Consider the following 23,388-nt stretch of genomic DNA (forward strand, 5'->3'; position numbering starts at 1 on the left):
AGGAATCTGCTCGGGAATAAGTCGACCCCAGACCACAAATTCCCACTGGACCAGGTGGCGCATGCGGAGGCATGAGGGGACGCATGGGTTGGTAAGGGTGCGACCGCCCAGGCGTTGTGGGGTTCTGGGTGCCGCTCTGGAGGGCCAGCCCTCGCTGCTGTGTCACTCCAATCAATTAATTATTTCTTTTCCCTTTGGATTATTGCCCGAGCGCCTGCTGCGGCAAGCCGAGGGCGAGCAGAGTCCTTGAGCCGGCACAGACAGAGATCGCGGGGCTCGCGGTCGCGCCGGCCGGGCGCAGCCGTGCGACCCCGGCCCCGTCGCCACCAGCGGCTCCTGAATAATGCACAGTCATGAATAATTAATCAGGCCGGACGCCCTGAACCGCGCACCGCATTGGTCGGTGGGCCATTATTGCCTACGTTGGCGCCGCGCGCTAATTGGCAGTCGCGGCACGTCAGGGGCGGAGCGGGGCGGGACTAAATCCGGGATTGGTTGCTCGCGCCTTGCTTTTATTTAGTATTGGCCGCGCCTGTTGGCGTTGGGCGGGGTTCCGGCAATGGTGGGTCGGTCGGTGCCGGTAGTGCCGGGCCGGGGCTGGTGCGGCGGCAGTACCTCTGTCGCTACCCCGGTCTGTGCGCCCACTGTCCCGGGGCCCGGGAGGGGAGTACCGCGGAGGCAATGAGCAGCCCCGTGGCTGCCGTCATGCAGGAGAACTTCGGCTGCGCCGTGGCCAACCGCTTTTACCAGCTCTTGGACGACGAGTCGGACCCCTTCGACATCCTGCGGGAGGCCGAGCGCCGCCAGCAGCAGCGCAAGAAGCGCGACGAGGCGGCGACGGCCGACCGGAGAGCCGGTGCCGGCGGCAGGGCGGGCGGCAGCGTGAAGGAGTCCCAGAAGGAGCGCAAGCAGCCCGGCAGTCAGCCGGCGCCCGGCGGGCCGCCGCAGCCCGGTACGCCGGCGGCTTCGCCTCAGCGTGCGGAGCGGCGGGGCCGGCGGCCGGTGCTGCCGAGGAGTGCGGGGTCCCGGCGGGTGGTACCGGCGCGGGCAGCCCGGGCCCGGCCGCTGACTCCGCGCTGCCTCTTGACAGCCGTGTTGTGGCGGGCGGCCGGTTGCGGGGAGCAGGGTGGGAGCCGGGCTGAGGAGCCCCGGCTGGTTGCGTTTTGCGAATCCACACCTGGAAGCCCCCTCGGCGACAGAAGTGACGAGTGTTTTGCCACGTACTGCGGGTGGCCGTGCGCGGGCCCCAGGCGGGCTTGTGGGACTCTGCTGGCCTTGGGGAGGCTTCCGAAGGGAAGCGGGGCTGAGGGCGTGCGAGTGAGAACTTCGGGAATAGTCCCAGGAGACGGCTGGAGAGCACGGACTCTTATGCTGCAGCATCTGTAGCTTTCGTACTGGTTCAGCATCCCTGTTGATGCATTCCATTGCTCATCAGACTGGCTATTTTCCTTCTGTGTGTGATGCTTCCAGGCTCACTTTCTTGTACGTGTGAGCTTTCTGGCACTTCAGCTTCTTCAGAGTTATGTGTCTGGGAATCTGTGCTTAGGTTGCCGTAAGCTTCCATCGATGCCCACCCCTTTGAATAAAAACTCATTTCCCGTGTGAACTCTTTAGCACGGTGTTCAGGAATGGTCAGGGTTGTTTGGCAGCTGCTGCGTTTTGATGCTAAATGTTGCCTGGGGCAATAGGGAGCCAGTCTGCTTTTATTAGAATGTCTGGCACAGCCCTTTTTGCAGCTGAAGGCTTTGCTCGGCTATAGCTCCTTGCATTTGGAGGCATTTTTGTGAGTGTGATTGTTACTACTTACCTGGTAATGAGCTTCAGGTTGCTGGATTCAGCACCTAAAGTATCTGAGAGCTGGCTGATGGTTTCCAAATATTGAGAATTTCTGCACAGAAGACTCTGGTTTTACCCTCTTGAGTTGTTGTAAATTCTCATTCTCCTGCAGCAGGCAATGAAGTTTAACACATTAACTATTCTTAAGATATTAATTTCTTCCCGTAGTAAAAGCTCCTGTTAAATTCACGGTAACTGAACTGTGTGTTTTAATGCCTTAGAAAAAGGTGTGGCCTTTGAGTTGGGGTTATCGCACCATCACATTGTTGGTAGTCCTGCCAGTTCTATTGCTTAGAGTCACAGCCTTACACTGCTCCCACGGTGATTGTTTGGCCTTGTGGACCAGAGAATCTTTCAGTGCAACAATCTTTCAAATATGCAGTAGTTAATGAGCGTCTTTGTAGAGGATGATCTTAACAAGTTGTCACTGTCCCTTTGGACAGTTGTATGAAGCTCGTCTTTTGCGATGCCTCTGTGATTGTTATGTGACTTTGTCAGAGATCTCTGCCTGCATGACCAATACTTATACTAGTAGGAGGCTTATTTTATTTAAGGGAAACTTCGCTGTGGTTGTCAACAGAAGGTGAAGGAGCCTGATCGGTGAACAGCAGAGCATCAAGTTCTGATGGAAAAGTTCTTGGACAAGAACTGGTGGTTATCAGGAGCATGGAAGTATGTGAAGAGCACCCTTTACCTCCTCCTACTTGTCTGTAGGTGTCTTAAACATACAGGTTCTGAGTGTAATTCTGTGGTAATGCACAGTGACCCCATGGAGTGTGTTTGACTATTTTCTGCTACCTTGATATTAAGAAACGCAGTTTCTCATACACAGACATCAGGCATGTGCACCTTAATTTCCTGCAAATTTAAGTTGGAGAAAAGACTGCTGGCTTATAGTAGCCTTTGTGAAAGTGAATTAACATGTCTCTTAAGAAGACTTACTTGCTCTGAAAAATGCTGTGCTTTCTTCTTTAAAGAAAGTGGCTGTCCTGGGTTTTGTGTGCGCTGTATGTTTATGTCTTAGCCTCCTTGTGAAGGAAGGGCTGTAAATGCATGGTGCTTAGGATGCTAAGCCAGGCCAGAGAGTTGAGTCGTGGTCCTGTCTGCATGCTCCTCCTTTGGTTGTGCTGTCTTAGCAAGCCTGCTCTGAAGGACAGAGATTGCCCTCTGATTTAGGGCAAGTACAATGATGGTGTAGACAGCAAACATAAAGCAAGTGCCAGGCTGAGGGAAAAATCTAGGCATTTTTGTAAGAGTGGGGGCAGCTTCTTGTTTGGGACAGACAAAGTTGATCTGTTATACAGGATTCAACTGGAAAACTTCTGAATGCAGTGAACAATTCAGGGGGCTATCAGCTTCATGGTTGAGAACGCCTAACCACTTGGGAAGGACCTTGTACCAGCTCAGTTTCGTGTAAAGCTTCTAATGATGGGCGCATTGCTAGAAGAGTGTACTTTCGTTTGGGGAAGTAAAACTGATTAAAATTACTAATTTGTGAAACTAATGACTAAACTTTTAATTGAAAAAAAAGGAAAAACTAACCCATAACTCCAAAACAAACTTAAAGATTTTGTTTCGAGTCTTTCATAGTGATTTTCTTTTTGTGTCAGATTTTAGGCATAACTGCTTCTAATTTTCACTTCAGTGATTAGGAATTAAACACCATAGAGAAGCATCTAGACCCATCTGAACAGCTGAATCAGATTCTGGTATTATGGTTGAAACAACAAAATTCAATCTGTGTTATACTAGTGTTTGTAGAATCATCCCAGAACAGCCCAAGTTGGAAGGGACGTCAAAGGATTGTCCGGTCCAGCCTTTCCTTTGGAAGGCACCCTAGAAGAGATCATCTAGCACCCCGTCCAATCACATCTTGAAAACCTCCAGTGACGGGGCCTCAGCCACATCCCAGGGCAGGTTGTTCCAGTGAACGATTGTTACCAATTTCTTTCTCACACTGAGATGAAACCTCTCCTCATGTAACCTGTTGCTGCTTGTCTTCGTGTGGCTTCTTGTGAAGAGAGAGCCTCCATCCTCTTCGTAGCTGCACCCCAAGTGCTGGAATACTGTGATGTGGCCCCCACCAAGCCTTCTCTTCTCCAGGGAGAAGAGACCTGGCTTCTTCAGTCTTTCCTCATAGGGTGGGCTCCCCAGGCCTGTGATCATCTTCATGGCCCTCCTTTAGACCATCTCCACACTGTTTTATCTAATTACTAGGGTGTTCTGCTTGTTTGGGTTACGAAAAGTCTTGTTAAAAGTTTCACGATTTTTGTTTTATTGTTGTATTATCTCTTGAGCATATTAAATATAAAGAAAATAGTCTTTACCTTTAGAAAGATGTGAAGCAAGCCTTGTCTTTGACCTTGCAGTATGTAAAAAGTTTTACAGTGGTCTGAGAGACTTCTTTCAGTGTTATGTTTTCATTTTCAGATTGGAAAGTTTACTCACAAAGTTCTGTAATTCAACATTTTTTAATTTAGTTCTTCACTGCATTTCCAGGGGAGTTTTTACTTAATTTCTGGAGATGTTTTAAATTTGGAACAAACCTGCTAAAAGGAATTTGCCAGATAATCCAGTACTTCTACCTTTAGGACCCAAACTATTTATTATGAATTGACACAGCTGTAAGGACACTCATTTTTAATCTTTCTTTAAGGAGAAAATGGACTCCTATTTCATAGCCTACAGAAACCTACACTATTGGCCTTAATAATGTATTTCTTCTCTATGTTGGTTTATGACTTTTTTTTTTTTTTTTTTAGCCTATCTGCTGAGGATTTGGGTAAAGGCTGTTTGCAGGTATTGCAGCTCTTATAATTGCACCACTTAATGTTAACTCAGTTCATTCTTAGCACAGTGGCCAAATGGCATTTGCCAGCTCTTTGTTCAAAAGGCCCAGTTGCAGAGCTTGCATTCTTTACCGGTGCAGGCAAATTAAATTTGTTGATCATGCAGTAGTAAGCTCTGTTCTCTTGAAATCTCTAAACCTTTGTTGCTAATACCTCCAAAAGGTTTTCTTCTTTCACGTACATTTGATGACTCATGTAACATTTAGATGTAGTTCCTGAATACTACATGTTTGAGTTTTTAGCTAAAATTTTAAGTTAATATGGCAGAGAATGTCTCTGGGAAATTTTATTTTATACTGACTGCAGTTTTCTTATTTTTAAATAACTTGTTCCGTTATCATTCTTCCAGCTCCATAGTCGTAAGGATTGTCCAGAGGAAAGCTGCAGTAGGCAATTCTGTAATTGAGTACTGGCACACATGAAAACAGAATACCACGGAACAGAGTCTAACTCCATGCAACTGTCTTTGGTGTGTTGTGTGCAATAACTGAAGCCTTTTTTCTGTATCTTGGGATAATGTGGTATTATTCTGCAAATGGTGTAATAGCTGTGCTTTAGTTCATAAAATTAATTGCTTAAAGTCTGGAATTAAAATCACATGGACACATACATGCAGAGGGGAGGAAGTAAGGTTGTGCAGGCTTGAGTGAATTTATAACGCACTATGATGCAGCGTTGTCAGCTGGATTCTTGGTCAGAATACAAGGTTTTGATGCTTTTTGCAGCAGTGACCTCCCTCAGCCTGTGAATTGCATGCAAGCAGCCACCCTCGCCTGCCGTGCTCCTTGCATAAGGGAATGGAGGAAATTGAGGAAGATTTCTGCTCTATCTTGTAATCACTGATAGCAGTCGCAAGGGGGGCTCCTTGTGGTGTTTGTCTAAAGTCAAGGTTTGCTGAACAAAAAACCTATTTTCCCTTAAAACTAAAAACTAAAAAAAAAAAGTTGAGAGCAAGCACGCTGTCTCAATGGGGGCTGGTGAAGAGCCCACAAAACCGAAAAATACTCTCTCTTTGTCAGCAAAAGTCCCGCTTGTTTGAGGACAAATTATATGGATGTAAAAACTTGGCAAGAGGGAGACAACAACACTGCAAAGGCAGCTAGATTTTGCTGCGTTGTTTTAAATCCGTCTGTTAATACATAGGGATCCAGTATCTGGGAAAGCAGGCAATGCAGCACTTAAAAATACGATTTTTCTGCTTTCCCAGTTGTGAATTCTGTGGTGTGTGCTTATTAAAAACACTTTTCTAGATAGTATTCCTGTCTAAATTCTGCAGCATAAACAAAACTAATACTGTCAGTAAAGTATTATTGTGGGAAAAGCGAAAACTACTTAAGTATACGTTAGCTCTGTGTGAGTTAGAGTTTTAACAACAGCTTGTAAAACTGGACTTTTTTCTTTAGTCACGTCTAGGTCTAGTACCTGGTATTTTTAGTATTTACAGGTGTCTTTCTAGTAATAGCTCAGCTGCTGCTTCTGGAAAGAAAAGAAAAAAAGCTGGATCTGTTCAAACAGTTTAAGCATCAGATTGCTTTTCTGATTCTTCAGATCAGAAAGTAAAGTGACAGCAACACAGCCAACAGACGGGGCTGCTGCAGTAACCTCCTGGGGAAGTGGTGGTGAGGTGGAGAATGGTGGGCAATGTCTTCAGCTGAATACAGATTACAGGTGTCAGACACAGGAGAACCACCTTAAAGACAGGCTAAATTTGGCGATCTTCAGTTTGTAAGACATCAAGTAGGTGATCCACAAAATCCCAGCACATTTTTTGTAGTTTGGAAGAAGAACTGCGTACCAGTCGACATATGCAAACAAGCAGACAAAATTGGGGTGTACTCAAAGAGGTAGTTAATGAGCATTCAAAGCATAGCCCAGTTCTTCTTGAGTGAAAGCTATTATGGCAGCGCTGTGCCAGATTGCTCACATTTTCTTTGTCTGGGTTGGGTTTTTTCCCACAAAGGGTAGGTGATCCTTCAGCTCCTGAAATAAAAATGAGTCTGCATTTGGATAGACATATGGCAGAGGGTTAAAATTGGATAACTTATGTTATCACTGATTGCAAGCTCCAGTTCAGTTTGCTCTTATACGCAGAGCTGAAAGTTGTGCTGGTGTTTGAACTGGTTCACAAGCAATCACAAGCTTCGGCCTTGAGGGTGACTGCTTATTAGAGAGGTGTAGTTGCTGCATAGTGTTTTAATTCTCTGCTGCATGTCTGTCAAACCAGTTAAAAATGTTTTTATACAGGCAATAAGAGCCACAAATAATCTTTCTAGTATTTAAAATCCATCTTCAGTAATTATAGGCACCTGTTAGAATCAGAGTGAAATAGCCTTGCAGTGAAATCAGAGTAGGGCTGACTGCTTTGTCTACCACACTCAACGCTGGTAACATCTAATACCCTGGCATATCTGTCAAGAAGACATGTTTTGAAGTACTTTTAAGTGGTACTGGGTAGCAGAACCAGAGTCCATCTTTTTAAAATGACACTTGCACCTTCATTTTTTTTTCCACGTTGCCTTACTAGTTCTAAGGAGCCCTTTGAATCTGAAAGTTAAATTGAAGTTAATACAAAGTAAGGAAGGAAGGTGGTTTCTGACTGCTGCATTCTTGCCAGGTTATTCTGTTTAGTATAACTGATGTTTCTGATAGCTAGTGAGAGGTTCAAAAATAAATAAAAATGCACTCTTGTATTGCAGTTTTGCATTCAGATCCAAATAAAATAAGTAAAAATGAGTTCAGAAGTAAGTAGTCACTTTTTCCATAGCGGGATTCCAATTTGGAATTAGCACTTGCATAGTTGGTTGTGTAGTTGAGATGTGCATAGAGCAGACATGTTTCTGAACAGCATGTACAATTCTGTGTTCTTTTAAATTTAATTTTTATTAAAGCATCCTGGTTTGAAAAGCTCACTCGGTAGCTGATTTCAAAACTTGTCCTTTATTCAAGAGATTAAGTAGTAATTTTTGGGATGGAAATATGCTTACTGTTCTAGGGATCAAGCAACTCAAAATTTTGAGAAGAGAAAATTATTGGAATATATTATGTCGAGTGGTTCGTAGTTTAAAGAAAACCAAAGCCAGGTTTGGTTCTGCAGCACAAATAAAACTATCTTCTGTGTACAGAATACGACTGTCCTTACTGCATACAAAAAGCTTTATTTACCACTCTTCTACCTTATTCACTGAGTGAATGGTTCTTTGAAGTTTTATTTTTTAAGACAACGTTACAGACTTTGTTTGCTGCCTAAGCTTTGATCAGAGATCTTATATGGGCATTTCTATGGAGCTGCAGATTAATTTGTTTTGTAATATTGTGACACAGAATAGTCTTTTTTTCTCTTTCTGCGCTAGCAACAGAGGCACAGCAGACAGGACTGTCACTTGTCCAGTGTGAGTAACCTGAGTTCAGTAACTTGCGCAGCATTGCAGAGGGGCATCTTGCAGAAAGAATATCTCGATTTCTTGGTCTGAGAGCAGTGTTTCTGTAGTTTCTTGCTTGATTGACTTAAACCAACATTTTTTCAGCCAATAATGTAAGTATAGGAGCCTAGCAGATAAAAGGTTTGCTTGCTTCTGGAGAACTTTGGCCTAAATAGAGCACAGAATTTGGGAAAATGGGGAAGGAAACACATAATGAACTTTAATCTTATGCTAGATGTATATGAGTTGAGTGGATAACCTCAATGTTTTATAATACACAATTTCTCTCTATTCAGCCTTCCCAGCCTGCTTCTCTTTAACCCTGACAATGGCTGAACAAAACCCCAAAAAGCTTAAATATGTCTTTTCTTGGAATTCTAGAATCACTTAGTGGTGTTGGAGACTTTGTGCTTGCTGCTCGGGTTTCTGCTACTTAAACTCAGTGACTTTTAGTGTTGGTGAATGGTCCTCTCTTCCCCAGAACAGTAGCAGAAGGAGGTGACCCTCTTCTGGTTGTTGGATACCATAGCTGTGAGCTTAAAGTAGAGGTGCAGGCTCAGACTTCTAATTCTAGCTCATGTGGCAGGAGGTGTGTTGTCTCATGATCAATAACCAACACCTACATGTAACTGTGCTGCTCTTTCCCTCACCGTCATTGCTTCTGCAGCCGTCTTGCAATTCATGTCTTCCATTGAAGCTTCTCTGCCTTGTCCTGTAGTACACTAGCAAGATCTTCAAGAGGACATGAGAAAAACAGATTTTGTTCTCCATTTCTTTTGTTTAATGTGAGCAAAATGAGATTTTTCTTTAGCCTGTCTTTTCTGGAATTGTCTGAGCCATGTCAACACCCATAGGATTTTTGCCAGAGGCAAGTTCATCAATACAGAAGGAAAAGTAAGTAGGTGTCTTTAAAACAGACAGTGTCTGGCAACATTAACTGTAAATGCTTTTAATATTTTGGCGGATTTGGGATTGGAGAGGGTAAAGCAGAAGATTGTAAGGGGTAATCAACTCCTTTCAGTCGGTTTGGTAACTGCAATTATTAAACTGCTAGTAATCTGTGTCTGTAGGCTGGAAGCGAGGCCCTAAGTGGGGTGAACAGCAAGGATTCAATAACAGAGGAGTGGAGGTGAAACAAGACAAAACCGAATGGAGACCGTCTTTCAGACAATACCGTTCCTATGAAGGACAAGTGGAATTCACAGTGGAAAGGTATGTGTCATACTGGGAGAAGTAAGGGTCTGCACAGGGGTGGGAAGGGAAGACTGAACTTTTTTAAAAAGAGATCTAGTAGTCGGATGTGACTTGGAGGCACGTTTGCATTATTAATGTGTAGATTTGTTGCAAGATGACTTAGTTCGTGCCCATCAGAGCCGTAATTTCAGCTTCCTCATAGATCAGTTTAGAGCAGTTTTGTTAAATGTTAGAAATATAAGGCAAAACTGAAAAGCATAAAGATCTGAAAATGTAACCCCTAGTCTGCAACATAAATGTTAATTTCTGAGCATGCATATCAAGCTTTGCAAAACATGTGGTACAGGTTCCATGTTGAATTAATTTTATAGTTCAAACTGAAAATAAACCTTTGTCATACTATTTACTGCTTGGACAGTGAATGCATATCAATTTTGCTTTCTATATAAGTACTAGAAAATTCCATCTAAACCTTTAACACTTGAGCGCGTGGCTGTTTTTACTTTACATAGCAATAGTTGTTATTTAACAAGTTCCCTGAAATTGTTAGCAGTTGCATATAAAACTGGGTTTAGACAGTGGAGGTATTGCTTGATAAATATCTGTAATAATTCCCTCTGAGTTAAGTTTTTGTCCATTTTAATGACAAAACTAATACAACTGCACTGTGTGCTGTGTAAAGATGCACTCTAAAAATTGTACAGTAGCTTTTATACTGATGTCTCTCACAACTGCACAAATACAACCATATGAATTTTTAACTTGCTAACTGTTCTGTAGGAACACAAATCTGACTAGAATTCTTCTTTTTAGATCAATTGAAAGATTAGACCATGAAGGGTCAGTAAGAGGTCGTGGCGGAGGAAGAGGTGGAATACGAGGTAGAGGAAGAGGTGGTGGAATAAATAGAAGTTTTGCTGGCTTTGACCAAAGAGGAAAACGAGAATTCGAAAGACAAAGTGGGAGTGATAAAATGTAAGTGTTCTGTGTGCTGCTTCTTATGCAGTGTACAAGTAAGCAGTAGTCAGCACTCCAGTAGTGTTTCTTAAGTATTCTCTTCCCTTCTTCTATATCCAAGTTGCCTGGCAAAAAGTCAATACTGGTTTTAGTTTGAGGTCCTAATGAAAAAAAGCTCTTAAACTCACATAACGCTGTTTCTGTCTCTAGAGGGGTGAAAGCAGATGACAAAAAGGGTGGAGGTGGAGCTCACAACTGGGGAACAATTAAAGATGATACAAGGTACAACGTATATACTTGCACCCACCACAGATCTTCATTTTTCCATGGCCCACCTTAGGTCATAATTTTCTGTTCATCAGTTTCATGTCCATTTGGAGCTTTATGAACCTTGCTTTCTATTAATTGTTGTGATGAACATAGCTTTACGGTTTTCTGAACTTGCTTCCTTCATGTTGGTGAGATTAAATTGTAGCAAAGGTCTGGTGTTGTTTCTTCAGTTAGGACTGCCAAAATCTTTTGACTGGGGCCAAATTATCTCTTAACTGAAATAAATTACGGCTTTTTTCAGTAGTCAAGTGAGTGAGACTCTGGTATGTAATGGCATTGCTATAAGAGGCTGATTGAAAGATTGAAACTCTGTTAGTTAACTTAAAGTCCAGTCTCTTTTTCTCACGTTGAAGTATAATTTCTAAAATTCCAAAGCTGTAATACAATTCACTGTGGCTCCTAAGGTAATATTTAGCTGACTGTACTACTGAAATGTGTTTTGAAGTGCACAGGAGGATCAGTAACAGAATGTGGCTTATTAATGGTCAGTTAGATTAATAAAAAAATAGGAATTTTCAATTCAATTCTTTCTCTTACTAGTTTCTGTTCAGATTTGCAAAAAGCTCGCTGGAAGTGCTGGCTTTTGTCCCTTCTTTGCACCTAGCGATTTGCTACTCTTTCCAGTAGCTTTTGTTCTCGTATGCATCTAGAACCCTTTAATTGAAGGCTGATAAAGGACGGAGAAAAGGCAGTGCTTTGAACTTGCAGCAGAGATCTTTGGCCACATACACACTTGCTCACAAAGTCTCTTCTATAATATTTCATACTAAAAGTAAAAGATTGATTAGGGACTCTGGTTCTTCAAAACAAAGGATCAGCTAGGTTCATATAGTTCTGAGCTGATAGCATGAACCTGTCTGACCAAAAGCACAAAACTAACTTTTGTAGAATGTCTGAGAATGTTGTGTGAACTTCATAAAGTACAAGACGTTTAAGATCCCTTATACTTATTCCCCGTCGTTAATTTTAAGTTCAGTAGCATCAGAACTTATGATATAAACAGGAAAAATCCATGTTTTGGTGTGATGTGGTGTTTGTGGTAGAAGTGAAATTAAATTGGAATTTTCTGAACAATTCTAAAAGTATGTCTGTGCCTGAATTGTGCTCAAGGCATCGAAGCTAGAAGGTGTTAATTTTAAATGTGTGTGCCTACCGGTAGCATGAAAGTAAGTATGCTACTGCTCTCACTTGACAGTGAACTAACGTCTGTGTTACAGAAAGTATGAACTTGGAGTATGAATTTTACCATTTTAATAGTTGGAAAGAAACAAAAAGGCAAGTCCAAGCATCAGTGATATACTCTAATCAGGTACTGGTATTAGTATACCAGTATATTGGTATGCTTTGTGCATGCTTTTCACTTTTTTGATTAAAAGTAGAAGGAAGTTGTATTTTCCCAATACTTCTCATTTTGTTAGTCACTCAACTAGTCACTTAGTAAACCTACTTTCTGCTTGTGATCCTAGAGTCTTTCTCCTCTATTTTTTCCCTTCCCAAGGAATTCTGGAAAAAAGTGAGGTATTGATCTGTGAGGTTTTTTCCAGTGTGACCCATGAAGACTTTATGTTTTTTTGTTTATTGTTTTAGTGGGCTGGAACTGACTGCTCCTATGGAAAAGACTGCAGAAACAGCTGAGCAGCCAAGGGCATCCGATGGAGAGCCTCTGAACAAGTACAGTCAGACTAAAATATTTTCTTTCTAAATGCAAAGAAAACAATTGACTGTTACTGATATACTTGTACTGGGAGGCACACTTGAAATGTCAACTGTGAAGTTTTGCTGGTGCACATATCTAGAAATAGAAAAACTTTGTCTATATTTGTAAGTCAAGAAAATGCAGCCCTAATTCTGACTAAAGCTTGGTTTATACAGCTGCAGATTGCATTCAATTGCCCAACGATGCTTATGTTCCTAAGATTTGGTCATAATTTAAGGGGCAGCTATGTATTGTCTGTTACCTTTTCAACTTGGCTAATTCATAAAAAATACCCTACATTGTGACGTTCTCTATGACAAAAAGGTATTCAAGGTGCCTATGCAATTGTATAAACACACTTAAAATACACTAAGATAAAATTCTCTAAGTCAGTATTCATCAATCACTAATACCATACATTTGTCATCTGTTCATGAAAAGCCTCTGTAGAACTTGGAAAACCTTGCTGGAAATGGTCTTGCAGTGAGCCTTAGAACTAGGGAAATTGAGAGAGAAATCTGCCTCTCGTCTTCTGGCTTTTGTTCTTGTCAGTGTCCAGTGAAAATTTACTTCACAGCAAATAAACAGTAGTGTAAGAAAAAGTAACTGGACAATCTTGTCCAAGTAAGAGACTTTAAAGAATAATCAAATAGCAGGTGGTGAATATCTCCTAATGAGTGAAGGTGGGTCAGTGCAATATGTCAGCCTTCTCTTCTGCTGTGAAGAGAAATTAGCTTACTATGAAGCCTTTTTTACCTAATGATGCAGCTACAGGTATTAGTTGCCTTGGTTCACTTCTTAATTATAAAGCTGACTAGACTCCAAAGCCTGTTTTATGTGCTCACCTTGTATAACCCTATAAGAAGTTGAATTGATATAGCTTTGATTCTTTTAATTTTAAACTAGCTTTTAAGATGTAGCCAGAGGTGTGTATACATGGGGAAGTCTGTCTGTGAAGTTGAATGACTACGATTTCCAGAAAACTGTAGACTAACTTACTTAAATCAGATGGGTAGTGTAGACAAACAGTTAAAAAAGCACTGTTATTAGCTAAACATGAGAACAGTTATTCAGCTTTTTTTTTGGTCAAGTACTAGTACCCTTACTTGTTTCAGACTTGAATTTGTTTCTGCTCCAATTCAAGCTCTTGGTACGTGTGTCCTGACGTCGGTTCCTTGTAAAGCGTAAGGCATGATAAGTATATGTAGTAGCAAAAGCATCTGACTGAATCTGCCAGTTGTCTTTAATTCTTTTCCCTTTCTCAGAGATCACTAGGTATTCAGTCAGAGTGTAAGCCTTTCTGGAGATTTTACTCCTCTTCATGTTTTTTTTTTTTTTTTTTTTTTTTTTTAAAAGCTTCATTTAGGAATAGTCCATTGAAATCTGTAAGATTCAAAATGCAAGTAACCTACAAGTACAAAATTCTACATCATTTACTCTTTTCAGTGTGGTAAATATTGTCCTGAGGACTCACAAATCTATATACAAAATATGAATTACATGTACCTCATTGCATTTACTTTTGGAGGTAGTGTCAGCTTGGTGACTCTCTGTATTTTAAAATAGAGGAGGACGCATTGTACAGATAGTGCCTAGGTAATGAGGGATGGTTGTATGGCACTCTTACCAAGGTAGAATTATTTTTGTTGTTCCTTTAATATTTGGAAGCTGGTGGGGTATAGTTTTCAGGCTTCAGGATGTATTTTAACATCTTGTGTGCTTAGGTTGCCTCTGCTCTCCAGAATTACTGTCTCTGGCAGGTAACATACACCAGCAAAAGATCCTAGGGACGCTACCTTCCACTTCCTCTACAGCCTCAGTATTGAGAGTGTAGGGGTTTGTGTTCACTCTAAGCTACTGCTAGGATTGTTTTCATTTTGACTCTTAAATGCAGCAACTCCAAGGAATCCATTTCTTTTCTACTACTTAATTGCAGTTGTGTGCTTGTATTAAGGAAGACATGGAAAACTTGGGTTTGTTTTTTCTCTCATTCTCTTTCCTGTTTTAACTGTTTCCATTTACAAGAAAAAAAAAAAAGGTATTGCAGTAAATTGGGAAAAATCTGTCTGCATGGAGATATTGTATAGCTTCCTGTTGTGGTACTAGCTAATATTTCAATGCAACTCTGGAAAGACTCCTATGGGCTTCTGTAACTTATGGGGTCTTACTTTCTGGACTGTGTCCACATTGCTGTTCTTGAGCTTCCATTTGCAAAGTATTGCAGAACAAGAGTTTCTTTGATACTTTTTATAATATAAATCAAGTTATTTCTTTTCGTATCTTCAAGTTTCCTTGAGTGTATCAACAACATCTGTTTCTGTTTATAGCATCCCAAACTGCATGCTAATAGTTGTGGAGGTTTTGCTGCAAGTAATAAGTACAAAATATATAAATAGTAGAGCAGTATAAGCTTTCCTCATAGCTGCTCTCTGGTGAACTTACCTTCACAGCCTGAAAAACGTAACACACTTTGTTGACTGGTAATTCAGATGAATAGATTTTTCTTCAACACATAGTCTAATCAATTCCTGTAAAAGGTATTTGCAGAGTTAGTATTTATTCTGTGGGAGTTTCTTCCATTTCTTCACACAGGACTTTCTTCCTTTTTGATGGAGCTATGTATTCTTCTGGTCATTTAATAGGAAGCCTTCAAAATTGGTCTTCAAGTTTGCTGGGCTATTTACCTTTCTTGCTTATTTTTCTTGGTTTGGTTTGTTTTTTTAATAGTGACATAAAGCTATCCATAGACCAGGCCAGATCTTCATAAGTATTTGGTTCAGTGGTTTGCTTCTATAGTTAACTTCTACAGTTGTTGCTTGCTCTTACCTTGTTTAACTTTGAACTTTGCTATAACTGGTGCTAATACTCTTTAAATGGTGTTTAATAGGAAGGGTTCGTGTCATTGATTTCTTGATAAAAGCTTAATTAAAATTTGCTTTGTGCAGCTGAATAATACAAAAACTCATCTGAGAAAGACCCATGCCATTGTTTTTAATAATATGAAAATAATCTTCCAAACAACAGAGCTGAATGCCGTTCATTTCCGTTCACATTTCTTCTGCATACATAATGTGTTCACGTTGAGCAGTTCCTGCAAGAAAGGTACGCATAGTAAACAAGGTGTAACTAGAGAGTTATGGTCATCCATTGAGAACACTGAAGCAGGAGAAACTGTTACTGAAGGCTCCCATTTGATGTTTTTGTATGGACTTGCATTATGAATTCAGTTTGTTTGTGTCCAGAGGCTGTGCTTAGGTGTCTGGCAATGGTTTTTGTAGGCATGATTATTGGTGTGCCAAGGAGCTTATTAAATTGATTAATGAAAATGCGCACCAAGCAGTTACTAAAAATGCATAAGGTTAGAAGGTAGAAAGCAATGTGCGGAGTGCACTTGCATGCAGCTTGGTGCCTAGAATAAGTTCCTACAATCGAGTCTTTGTCCAAAATGTGATATGCAGGTTCTTGTTGCTGTGCTTCGCTAATGGGAGGCGTTTCCCCTTGGGAGTCTTGGCATCCTAAAACAAGTTTGTACCGCTAATAACCTAGCAGTTGAAACCATCCTTTGGAGTAAAAATCAAATCGTACTTGAGTTGAAAAAACAAACGTTTGCAGTGTAAATGCACCAGTATTTCCTTTAGAACAGGCAAGTTGGTTGTTCTTGGCTGATAGATGTGTTCTTTTCAAAGCAAAACCTGTGATTGCTTTTTTTGAGAGGTCAAGTTGCTGTGTAGTGAAACGTCCTCATGTTGTCTTACAGTCACAGAAATTTAGATCTGAAAGGGGTATTGCTGGCCCAAGGCATGACCAACCATACCTGTGCTGCTTCTCATACTTGTCTGGTTGATGTGGAAAAGCAATGGAAGATCGGCAAGGAGGATTGTAAATACGCTCAAGTGAATCACACCTGGGATGCTGGGAAACACCTATGTCGCAGTAATTGTTGTTCAGTCTTGGGTGCTTGCAGGTAAAACATTTGCACTTAGGTAACGTAAGTCTGTGATGGACTCAGGCACACCTTATCTAGCCGCTTGAGAATCCCGCACTGTTGTTGAAGAAGAACAAAGCACAGCGGGAAGACTATGCCTGCTTGAACCCTTGAAATAGCAGTGAGAGCTGGGAGTCTGTGCGTGCTCTTGCTAACAAGGCCTCTCTTGCTAGCAAGGCTTCTCTCTCACTCCACGGTGCCCGCGTCCTCTGCTTGCCTGCCTCTGCCCAAGTGCTGCTTTGGAGATTCCCCGATCCGTGACGTATCAAGATTAAATTTGTTCTTTGCCTTTCATCCGTGGTTTTGTGGTTGTTTCTGCAGCCCGACTGCATCAGCTCACACAGTTGATTTTGATGTCCTCTACTGATAGAGATTTCAATGTCGTTTGATGGTCTCTCCAATACTTTGAAAACAGAAACTATTGTGTTTGGGGTTTTTTTTCTTGCCTTTCTTGCCTCCCGAGTGTCTTGCCTTAACATCATGGTTATGCAAAATTTTCTTTCTTTTTTAGTGTTTTTTTCCTCCTCAGCGTCTCTTTAAAGGCTTCCCATGTAGATCACATGTTTTAGACCTCATATCTGTCTTGCAGTTCAATTCTGGAGTTTCTAACTGTTCCCACGTAGAAGACATTATTCAGCTGACACCTTGTTTCACCCTACCAGCAGTGACATCTCTTCCAAACAAAACTGTATATGTGTCTCCTTATAATAGTACGCTGTTGATTTACAGTTCAGCTTGACTGGGTTACCTGCAACACCCTTCTATGGTTTGGGGGGTTGAGGTCCCTTCTTCAGAGCTTCTGCCTTGGTAGTGGTTCTTTCTGTGTTTGGGCGGCTGATACTTTTGGCTGAGAGTACATATTCCCACTTGTGCTTGGGACTTCTTTTGGTTGGTTGTTTTCAAATCGCTTAGTCTCTCTAGCATTTCGTATCACTTCAGTATTACTGAACACTTGTCCTATTGCCCTTTTGTTTTGCAAGCTTTGTGCCATAGGAAATGCAGTAAATGTACCATGTACTACAGTGTGTATGACTGCACAGAACTGGCCTTAAAGCTCCACTCAAATGCTTCCTTTTCTTTTGCAATTTGAAAGATGGATAGCTACTTTGCAAGAGCTTGTTGCAACCAGTTCTGTATCTTTCTACAGCTTTCGCCAAGGACTGAAACAGTGTCTCCCTAAGGTGGTGAAAACTTACTGGGAGAGGAGGACAAAAGGCTTCCTGAAGTTCAGATAGGCAATTTTCTGATTCTGTCCTGAGCTTGTGGCTTAAGAAGAAATTTAAACCAATTTAATAGAGCTCCTTTTTATTAGTTTACTTTCTTTCTTCCTCTGGGTGTTTGCAACTAGTCTTGTTTTTCCAAAACCTGTTTCCAAAACTGAAGCTTCAGATAACTGATCAAAAATTATCTGGCTTCTTACTCTTCAGGACAACAAATGGAAATGTTTGGGGTACAATTGGTTCTTAATGCTCTTACCCATGGAACACTTATCTGTTGGTGTTTTTCCAGAAGTAGCTGTATCTTTCACAAGTATCGTTTTTATTTAACTCAGTAAACCCGTTAATTTTTTTCTTAATAATCCTTCTAATCTAGTTTTGGATGTTCTTAATCAGTATGGAACTACAAACTGCTTACCAGTCTTTTAACCTTTAACTTCTGTTTGATATAGCTGGAATTTTCAAAACAACAGGGCATGAAGACGTGCCAGAGGGTAGGCGTAAAGTACAGGACTTGCATATTTTTTATTTACTTTTTCTGCAAAGTCCATTTAAAACCATGTTCATCCTAGAACCAGAATTAAGGCTGCCTCACTGCTCAGTTCTGCTTCTATCTGTCATATGCTGGGTGCTTCAGGAAAATGTTCTATGTTTTTGACTGTCAAGAAATAGAATGGTTCTCCGCAAGATCAAGTAGGCAGAGGGAGCAGGCCTGTTTCTATACAGGCCAGTTGTAAAAGTACAGGGCACTCCCAGCAAATGTGTGTGTTCTGATGGGCTGTCTATACAACTTCAAAACCAAAACGTACAGTTCACTGACTGTCATTTGACTCTGCATCTTTCTGTTATAAAATAAATTTCCAGATTGCATCTAATTGTACGTTTACATTGGAAAAAATCATCAGCATTTGGGACAAGACTACTTGGAACTGTGATTGAGTGAGGAAAAACAAATCCATAGTTCTCCCACCGGAAGGGATCTAATGAAAGGGTTTTCTGGAAAAATCAGTGTTAGGGAAATACTTAACCCACTTTGACTGCTATTGCAATGTGTAACAGTTTTGCATGGAGAAAGTTTCTCAAGTTTCTGGGAGTAATCAGTGAAGGTTTTGCTGTAGTTCATGGTATTTGACTTGTTTCTTCAGCAAACACTTATGGTGATGAAGTGAGTTATGCTCCCTGCACCCGATGCTTTGTAGTAGGGAACAGCTTTCTGCAAATATCATTAAAAGGTACACCTGTAGCATACTGTAATAGCTGCTGGTCCTGGGCAAGTCAGTCTTGGTCAGCATCAGGAAAGTGAGAGAAGTGTAGTCAAGCAGTGATGAATGGCGAAGAATCTTTAGTTTTGTCTTACATATCTTGTCTTATGAATACAAACATAAAGCCTTGGGTTCTGTCTTTACTGTTCAAAAATATGCAAGGCAGACTCTGACATATTCCATATGTTTTCCTTGCACATATCATCATTATTGCACTTTGTGACAAATTAAAACTGGACCAGAATTAATCTAGTTTTGCCAGGTGATAAATACTCTCTCCTTGTGTGCTACTATGTCTGACAAAAAAAATCAAAGAAGCATCTTGTGGAATTAACAAAGGAAATGTTAATAATTGCCTAGATCCCATGGTGGGATCATTGTGTCTTTTTCATGGCTGAAGGCTGCACTGAAACATGAATCCATCTCATTGTCATCTTGCAGTACAAGTCAATACAACTATGAAATGGGGGTGTTTTAAAACTGCTTGGTATACTCTTTTTACTATGGCTATATTTGCTAGGAGAAGCTTCGATATTAAACGTAGGGTTGAGTATATGCCAGATCAAAAGACAGACTGGTTTTGTCTAGAATCTGAAATGCTTGAGTTTAAACTGAGACTGGATAAATACCAGAACTTACTACAGAAGGCTGGAGACAGCATTTGTTCATATTCCAACAGGCCATAAGTATATTTTCTAACTTGCATTAATGTAAAACTCGCACATCAAGTTACTGTGGGAAGAAAGAGAAATTGAGGATAGTAATTTGGTGAGAAACATTCTAAATGTTCAGTATTCTTACTTTAGAGATTAGTGTTCTTGTTCACCCTGGCATGTTGCAAGCTAATGGTTTTTACTTTACAACTGTAAACTTTTAGAGCTGCTGAAGGAGAGCCTATGGAAGTAGTTCAAGAAATGACGTTAGATGAGTGGAAAAATCTTCAGCAACAGAATCGACCAAAGCCTGAATTCAACATCCGGAAGCCAGAATCCACTGTTCCTTCCAAAGCAGTGGTGATTCACAAGTCAAAATATAGCAATGATGTAAGCATTGCCTCAGGAATTCTGTAAACTCTGCTTTATACCCAGGATTAGGAAACTGTCTCTCTTCTTTTTCTACTAGTTTTAGTACAATCTGAACAGGCTAGAAATCAGTATCTAAGCTTTGTTACTGTAATCACACATGTGCCCCAAAACTTTAAACTTACCGTCTGTTCGTTTTGATCGTCACCCCTATTTTGTGTGCAAATATGTAATACATCAAGTTGTTTTACCTTATGGCTCAGTCTTAGCAATATAAAACCTGTGTCCTTGCTGCTGCCACCTATGTAGATCTATGGTAATGCAGCTAGAGACACTCAGTTCATTGAATACTTCTTATCCTAACTTTGAATCCTGCTTAGCTTACTTGCCAGTATATACTTGCATGTATATATTAAACTCGGGTTTTAGCATCTGATACTCTGGATGCTAAGTGTCCTTTTTCTCATCTGTATCAGATCCCAGCTTTCATTGTGCACTTGGAATATATAATGTTTTTTTCCCAATTTTATTGTCCTGCTTCTTAGAAGTAACTCAGGAGAGCTTGTTTTATAGTAATGTGCTTTTTCTTCCCCCTTTTCTCTAACTTTTATTCCACCATATTACTGGGGCTGACATTTCAGGGAGAGCTTCTAGTTTATTGATATGACTGGGGAGACAGGGGAGGCTTCTTTCACAGATTCTTGCCTGCTTAAATTTCAGATTCTGGGGGTTGCAGAAGTATATGCATATACTTGTATTATAGCATGATGGAATTTTGATCACTGAGGTCTGTGTGCACATAGGAATACACATATTATCCTTAGTTATAATATTAACATCAAAACTTCCAACTTTTTAAGCCTTAATCACTTTAGGTCATTGAGCCCTTTCAGGGACAGACACTAGTACCGAAGTGGCGTTTTTAGCATGGCTTTTGGTGGTCACAGTTGCCATTATCCTCTCTTCCTTCTCTGAGGGAGATGGTGGTAGGGTGGGGAGAATATGTTCCACGGGCTTTCAAGAGAGCATGCCAAGTGTGTCAACAGCACATGCAAGTTTCGGTTCTTTCGCCCATAAAGTTTCGTGGCTGACAGTATCAAGGGACTTTGTCAAAACGAACATAGAATAGGAGGTACTGGAACTGTATAACATGGACAAATCAAATTTCTGTATTAGACACTGGATAAAATAAGTGATTCATCACTGTATGGGGTGAGTTTATATACATGTTATCATTGCTACAGTGCACATTAAAATTATGGTGGGAAATAGTCTTACATCCACGAGCTACTAGGAATACAGAGTTAAAACAGCCATAATGTCATAGCTGCAGGCAAGTAGACTGATTGATGCATTAGTAGCCAAATACTATGCTTTACTATAGCCTTTTAACCATTACTTGAATATAATTGAGTAGTAGGAGTAAGTAGCTTAAGTGTGATTCTCTGGTCTAGAAAACCTCATGGATGCTATTTCCAAAAAATCTGCTCAGTGTTACGGATCTGATACAGAAGATTTTTGTTGTTAGGATTCTCTGAGTCAACAAAGAACTATCCCAGCCATCTGAGAAACTACAATTGCCTTGCCTCTGTTAAAACCCTGTGCGAGTTGAGGCCTGTCTTCTATTCTGAATTTCATCTTGATTTATCTGGTTCTTAGTCTGTAATATAAAAGCGTGTCAGGGAAGGGAAAATGTGGTGCATGGGAGCTATCGGCTTTAACCAGATCTTACTTTTAGTTGCAAAAAGAAGAATTTGAAGATGATTCTCATGTCTTTCGAAGACTGGTGAATGACATAACATCTCAGCTGAATATTAATTTCGGGAATCTTCCTCGCCCTGGTGGTGGATCAAGAGGAGCACGAGGTGGTCGTGGTCGTGGCAAACAAGTTGAGGAAACAGGATCTCAACCAGAAGTAGTGGTAATGGTCTTTATGGTTTTTGTTGTTATTTGCTTGGAGATTTTTTTTGGTTATTCGTGTGTTTGTGTTTCCTGCTTCCTTCTGTGTGGAATTACTGGTATCCGTAGTGACAGACTTTGTTTCTTACTCCTGCCTCATAGTATGCTGGCCTGGTTATTTTGAGTTCCTGACCCATGTCGTGTTCCTCAAAATTAAATACCAGTTCAGGCTCACAACTCTTAACACATAAATTTCAAAAGGTCTGATTACTACTTGCTGTAATGGTAACTAGAGGAAAGGATGCAATGAAGATTTGTTTCTACGGTGAGGTTTGATATAAATTGGGAAGTAAGTAAAATGCCTAAAGGCTTGTGTCCCTTACCAAAAAAAAAAAAAAAAATCAGTATAGTACAGTAATAGTACTTTGACCACTGAGAGTGAGATCAGCAAATCCGGGATCCTACAGATGAAGACAGAATTGTACAGCGTACTACAGAATGATACAAGTGTTCAGTATAACCATTAAAAAAAAAACTTCCTCTGACTTTTTCTCTTTAAAAAAACCCCAAAATATTTGCACACTGAAAAATGACATCTTTATTTTTCATACTGATTGAAGGTATCAGTTTACTTCTGTCTAATATGAGTAAAATGCTTTAAGGTGGGGAACTTACTGAAATGATTTAATGCATTTGTTTCATCTGAATGAAGAAGGCTCTGTATAATAACAGAATATAGAGTTTAAAACTACAGTCCAGTACGTGCAGTAGCCTTAGAATGTAAAAAGATAATAATACTGCTTCTAAAATCAGACAGTATTTTGGGTGAGATTGCTTTACTTCTCTTTTTTTTTTTTTTCACTTTAGCGCTTCAAAACTTGAGATCTTCTGGTCCTCCCCAGGCAGTACATCAGCATTATAAATACGTTCACTGAATAAATACTGGAGAAAGTCTAGTAGTTATAACTTCTGAAATAATGCTTAGTATTTCTGTGATAGTGACGGATACAAATCATTTAGCTTTAATAGAAGAATGAACACTTTTCAGGGTAAAATACATATACATAGCTGTTAGATGCTTTTGAAATACGTTGTTTTATAAAGCTTCCTTTCTTATTTTATAGGTGCAGCTTGTTGCTCCAAATCCTGATGATCCTGAGCATTTCCCAGCTTTAGCTTGAGGAACCGTCATGAATGGTGTTACCTCAAAGTAGCTTTGGTGTAGCTGTGAAGCACTCAGTTTTATGCTGTGTGTGGATAAAGAAAGTCTGTTTCTACTGGAAAAGCTGTTTGGGTCTTTGGTGTGGAATGTTAGCAGCCCTCTGCTGCTAGAGGTTGGGTCTTGGGAATACTGGTGGACTGGGATCCTGTCACAGATTCCAGCGTCTGCCTCCATTTATGAAAAGTTTGTGAAGGCTTACAGTACTTTACTACAAGGCTTCAGATGAAGTTCAAGAGTACACTGTTTAAAAATGTGTATGTAAAGATTATATCAAGATCTCCATGACACGATGGTGAAATGTAAACTGTACAACATGGTCTGCAGTTGGGACTCTATTTCACTGTATATTTGAAAACTGCTTTCCCTGTTTCTGTGAGTGAAGTGTATATTTTGCACAGTTGCAGTTCTTTAGAATTTCACAAATAAAGCAAAGTTCTCAGTGATTTGGGTGTGAGGTATTATTGTCACAAGCAAGAGTAGCAGATTGAAGCTTTTGCTCT

At 40.5% G+C, this 23,388-nt stretch overlaps 1 protein-coding gene across 4 annotated transcripts; it reads left to right on the forward strand.

Annotated features, from left to right (window-relative positions):
* Positions 1–543: 543 nt before the first annotated feature.
* On the forward strand, positions 544–23,331 carry HABP4 (hyaluronan binding protein 4). 4 transcript variants are annotated; one of them, XM_074569308.1, is made up of 9 exons: positions 550–952; positions 9,175–9,316; positions 10,112–10,273; positions 10,466–10,537; positions 12,173–12,256; positions 16,039–16,245; positions 19,623–19,788; positions 21,506–21,688; positions 22,791–23,331. In XM_074569308.1, exons 1-9 carry the CDS (start codon positions 682–684, stop codon positions 22,845–22,847), a joined length of 1,344 nt encoding a protein of 447 aa, XP_074425409.1. In that variant the 5' UTR covers positions 550–681; the 3' UTR covers positions 22,848–23,331. The 4 variants fall into 4 exon arrangements, with proteins under 4 accessions (XP_074425411.1, XP_074425413.1, XP_074425409.1 ...); XM_074569310.1 differs by lacking the exon at positions 16,039–16,245 and having other exon boundaries at positions 544–952; XM_074569309.1 differs by lacking the exon at positions 10,466–10,537 and having other exon boundaries at positions 554–952.
* Positions 23,332–23,388: the final 57 nt, after the last annotated feature.

This window comes from Larus michahellis, chromosome Z (assembly GCF_964199755.1).
Source record: "Larus michahellis chromosome Z, bLarMic1.1, whole genome shotgun sequence".
NCBI lineage: Eukaryota > Metazoa > Chordata > Aves > Charadriiformes > Laridae > Larus > Larus michahellis.